This window comes from Necator americanus, chromosome X (assembly GCF_031761385.1).
Source record: "Necator americanus strain Aroian chromosome X, whole genome shotgun sequence".
Classification (NCBI taxonomy): Eukaryota; Metazoa; Nematoda; class Chromadorea; order Rhabditida; family Ancylostomatidae; genus Necator; species Necator americanus.
This window is the reverse complement of record NC_087376.1, coordinates 32,303,662-32,306,889: the sequence shown is the minus strand read 5'-3', so window position 1 is coordinate 32,306,889 and position 3,228 is coordinate 32,303,662. Positions and strand designations below refer to the sequence as shown.

At 35.2% G+C, this 3,228-nt stretch overlaps 1 protein-coding gene across 2 annotated transcripts; it reads right to left on the bottom strand.

The window, feature by feature from the left end:
• Positions 1-2,112: 2,112 nt before the first annotated feature.
• Positions 2,113-2,720, bottom strand: RB195_026122 (uncharacterized protein; the record flags this gene model as incomplete). Of its 2 annotated transcripts, none has more annotated exons than XM_064214534.1 (3): positions 2,113-2,180; positions 2,335-2,436; positions 2,582-2,720. In XM_064214534.1, 3 exons carry the CDS (start codon positions 2,718-2,720, stop codon positions 2,113-2,115), a joined length of 309 nt encoding a protein of 102 aa, XP_064070415.1. The 2 variants fall into 2 exon arrangements, with proteins under 2 accessions (XP_064070415.1, XP_064070416.1); XM_064214535.1 differs by having other exon boundaries at positions 2,582-2,654.
• Between the last annotated feature and the right edge of the window lie 508 nt (positions 2,721-3,228).

The following is a 3,228-nucleotide window of genomic DNA, read 5'->3' as shown; positions in this document are numbered from 1 at the left end:
TGATGTATGTGGGAGAATTACTACTGCAATGAATAGTAATAATGGTGTGTACGAGAAAATCCACGTAATCCCTGTCTAGTATACTGTAGTAACACCTACGCGAATTTTTTTAAAAGTTAATACTAGGGAGTGTGCTGCTGTGACACTGAATGTTATTGAATCCCAGAAAAATCCTACTGTACAGCTAACAGTTATACGTAATGTGCCAGTCATTAGTCATATTTTCGAATCGGATATCATTTGTGATATTCTACACCAACATTCTATTAAGGCCACGTCTGACATTTTTTACATGTATTTTCATGAGATTTTTTGACGTCAGAAATTACGTCAACACTATGGAGTTCGGATTCCATCCACGAAACAGAGTTTTCCGTTCAATGTTCTTTTGTAACGATTACGTTTTAAGAGTATTTACATACTTTCATCAACCGATCTCTGGAGAATGAAGTTTCTATGCAGATTAAACATTGAAGGAAAAAGAGCCGGTTTTCATGGATACGTAATATATACTCCCGCGGTCTCTCAACGTAATGTTTTGTTCTTTGTTGAAAAATTGCTCTAGGGCTTGAAATCTTATGCAAAACTAAAAGAAATTCAATCTGACGGCCGTTAAATTAGAGATGACCTTTGCTCGTTCAGCAGTTCTGAATAATCTATCAGCTAAAGTTTAACTAGAATCTAGTGTCTTCTGTGAAACAATAGGAACGGTAATCAAATGAAATCCTAGGACTTTTACGCATGCAAGAACATGTATGCTTTGCGTTCACGACAACAAAACTCGAATAAGCATAACAAATTAAAAAATTAAACCGCGTAAGTTCGTCGTTAAACAATATCATTAAACCGAAGTGAAAACAACATAATCACAGGATTTCGTTAATTTACGTAATGAAAGCCGAACTATGGTAGTCATCGTATATTTTTTCGCTGACATTGAGTTTAATTCTTAAGAAAAATGAATACTTTCGAAATGCATACTAAATCAAGCAGACTATCTTTAATTACTCTTGAAATTTTTAAGTTCCATTGAACTTTTTGGTCTTAGAGTCGTTAGCAAAAATCTATTAGTAAATCTATTAGTTTCAACCAGAGAACCTTGTGTTGGTAAGCTGAGAAAAGTCGAAGGAGAAGAGAAAAAAATTTCTGCACACATAATTAACGTTTTTTTAATAACTATACTACTAGACTACTGAGCAAAAACATTACAGAAGTTTTCAGATTTGCTACGTCAAATCTTAGAAAATTTCCCATTGTTTTTGATTGCATCGACTTTTTAGAAGGTTCTCTCTCACAACGTAGCAGCTAATGATTTTCTTCTCTTGATGATTCTTTGCTGCATATTAGTGTTGTTTTGTAAGTGGATAGAAGTTGCGAATGAGCATTTCTCCGAAGTATCCAGGTGGCAATATAGAATATTATTCTGAATGTGCAAGATTCATGAAAATTTCGTACTGCTTGTCCCGAAACGAATAATTATTCAGGGTTCTTACAAACATCAATTATACTGAACATTTCATAAATTCTGGGTATTTTCACATTTAGGAGGCCTTTCAAGCCTCCATGAAAGTTTTTGTTTTGGTTTCCCTATTGCAATAAACTCAACTGGATGTCATCGTAAAATCAACCCAGCTGAAGGGTACCAGCGTAAGTAAGTGGCGAAATTTTGGCTGTTTTTCATCGTTTTAAAAAAGCAGTATAATTTCAAGCGAATAATTTACTTCATTATTTTTACGTCCCCTTCGTTCAGTAATGTGTGGGTGTAGTAGTTTTTTTTTTTTGACAATCGGATTCTCCGTTTAATGAATAACTGCAAACGAAAACGCGTGAAAACATTCGAGACGTATCAATTTTCGTAAGAGAATGACAACTACGCGCGATCCATAGCATAAACGCAATATGCAGCCACGGTGAATAATTAACTAAGTACAAGAACAATAATGCGAAGATTCAAGCTGTTATGAATAAATTCGTGTGTGAATTTGTCGCTTACTTAGACACTAACTGTTACTTTTGTACTGGATTCCAGCCCAATCACTACAAAACACCTTTATTAGGACGTTCAACACATGTTTTGGAGATACGGGCATGAGATCAAGTTGAAACCGCACATCAATACAAAACAGAACTGAGAATCCATCTTCTCGGCAATACAGCAACATATCGCGATGAGACTGGTTCTGTAAAAGAAAGATTCTTAAGCATGCGTGAAAAATGTTCACATTCTCGGATTTTGTGCAATATGACAAGGGTCTCAAACGAAATTAATTTTATTTTCTGGACTATTAACAGAACATAACAGAACAATAATAGAATAATACTGAATAATTCTACCTGAGCTAGAATCTGTTTGTTGGGCTTCTGAGCTGTAGGAGGCAGATCTCTTTCCGAATCGTAATCCAGCAATCGCTGGTGCGATCGCATTCGGACTTAAACCTGATAAATAGACATTCTTCATATATATAGGCGTCATTTTCGTTAACGACAAAAAATCCGTATGTTCTGATTGGGATGAATGAAACATAGTTCAAAACCTATACTATTTTTAAAATCTTTTTTTTTAATTTTTCAAAATTCTTACCTTGGTGACATCCAATGCATTGACAACAATGGTATATCAATTCTGGTACTCGACAGATTTCAGAGCAATCCATGCTGTGCACTTCGCGCGACCATACAGAAGCAACCAGAGATATCACAAGTATGTGAAATTTCACCATTTTTCTACCTAGGTACAAATTTTATACAAGATTCATCAGTGATCCTGGCAACGATTCAGCACAGAAATACAATAAGCGAAAAATAGACAAGTAACCTCGATATAGAGCAAAAATCGACGTAGCAAACATGTTTTCTCACTTCAAAGGGTGAAATCTATCAGCATTGCCGACACTTTACCAGTACGTGTTATTATTCCGAAACCGAAACCCTAGGGATTACTCAGACATAAAGCTTTTCATCTTTTCTATACAAGAATCTTAAGGAGATTGCCCTTAGAAAAGGGTTCGACTGGAAACTGATAAAATGTTCGTTTTGCGAAAGCCGAACGAAAGGAGGGCCGTATGCACTTGTAGGTGAAATCGTTATTACAGCAAGGCGGGCACTTTTCTGAATATATGCTTGAATCGATGTCTTTACTCAAAAATCAATGGAAAAAGTATTGTGAGAGAAGAATGCCTTTTGAAAAGAAATCTTTTTATAAGTTCAATAATAATTTATTCCTATATG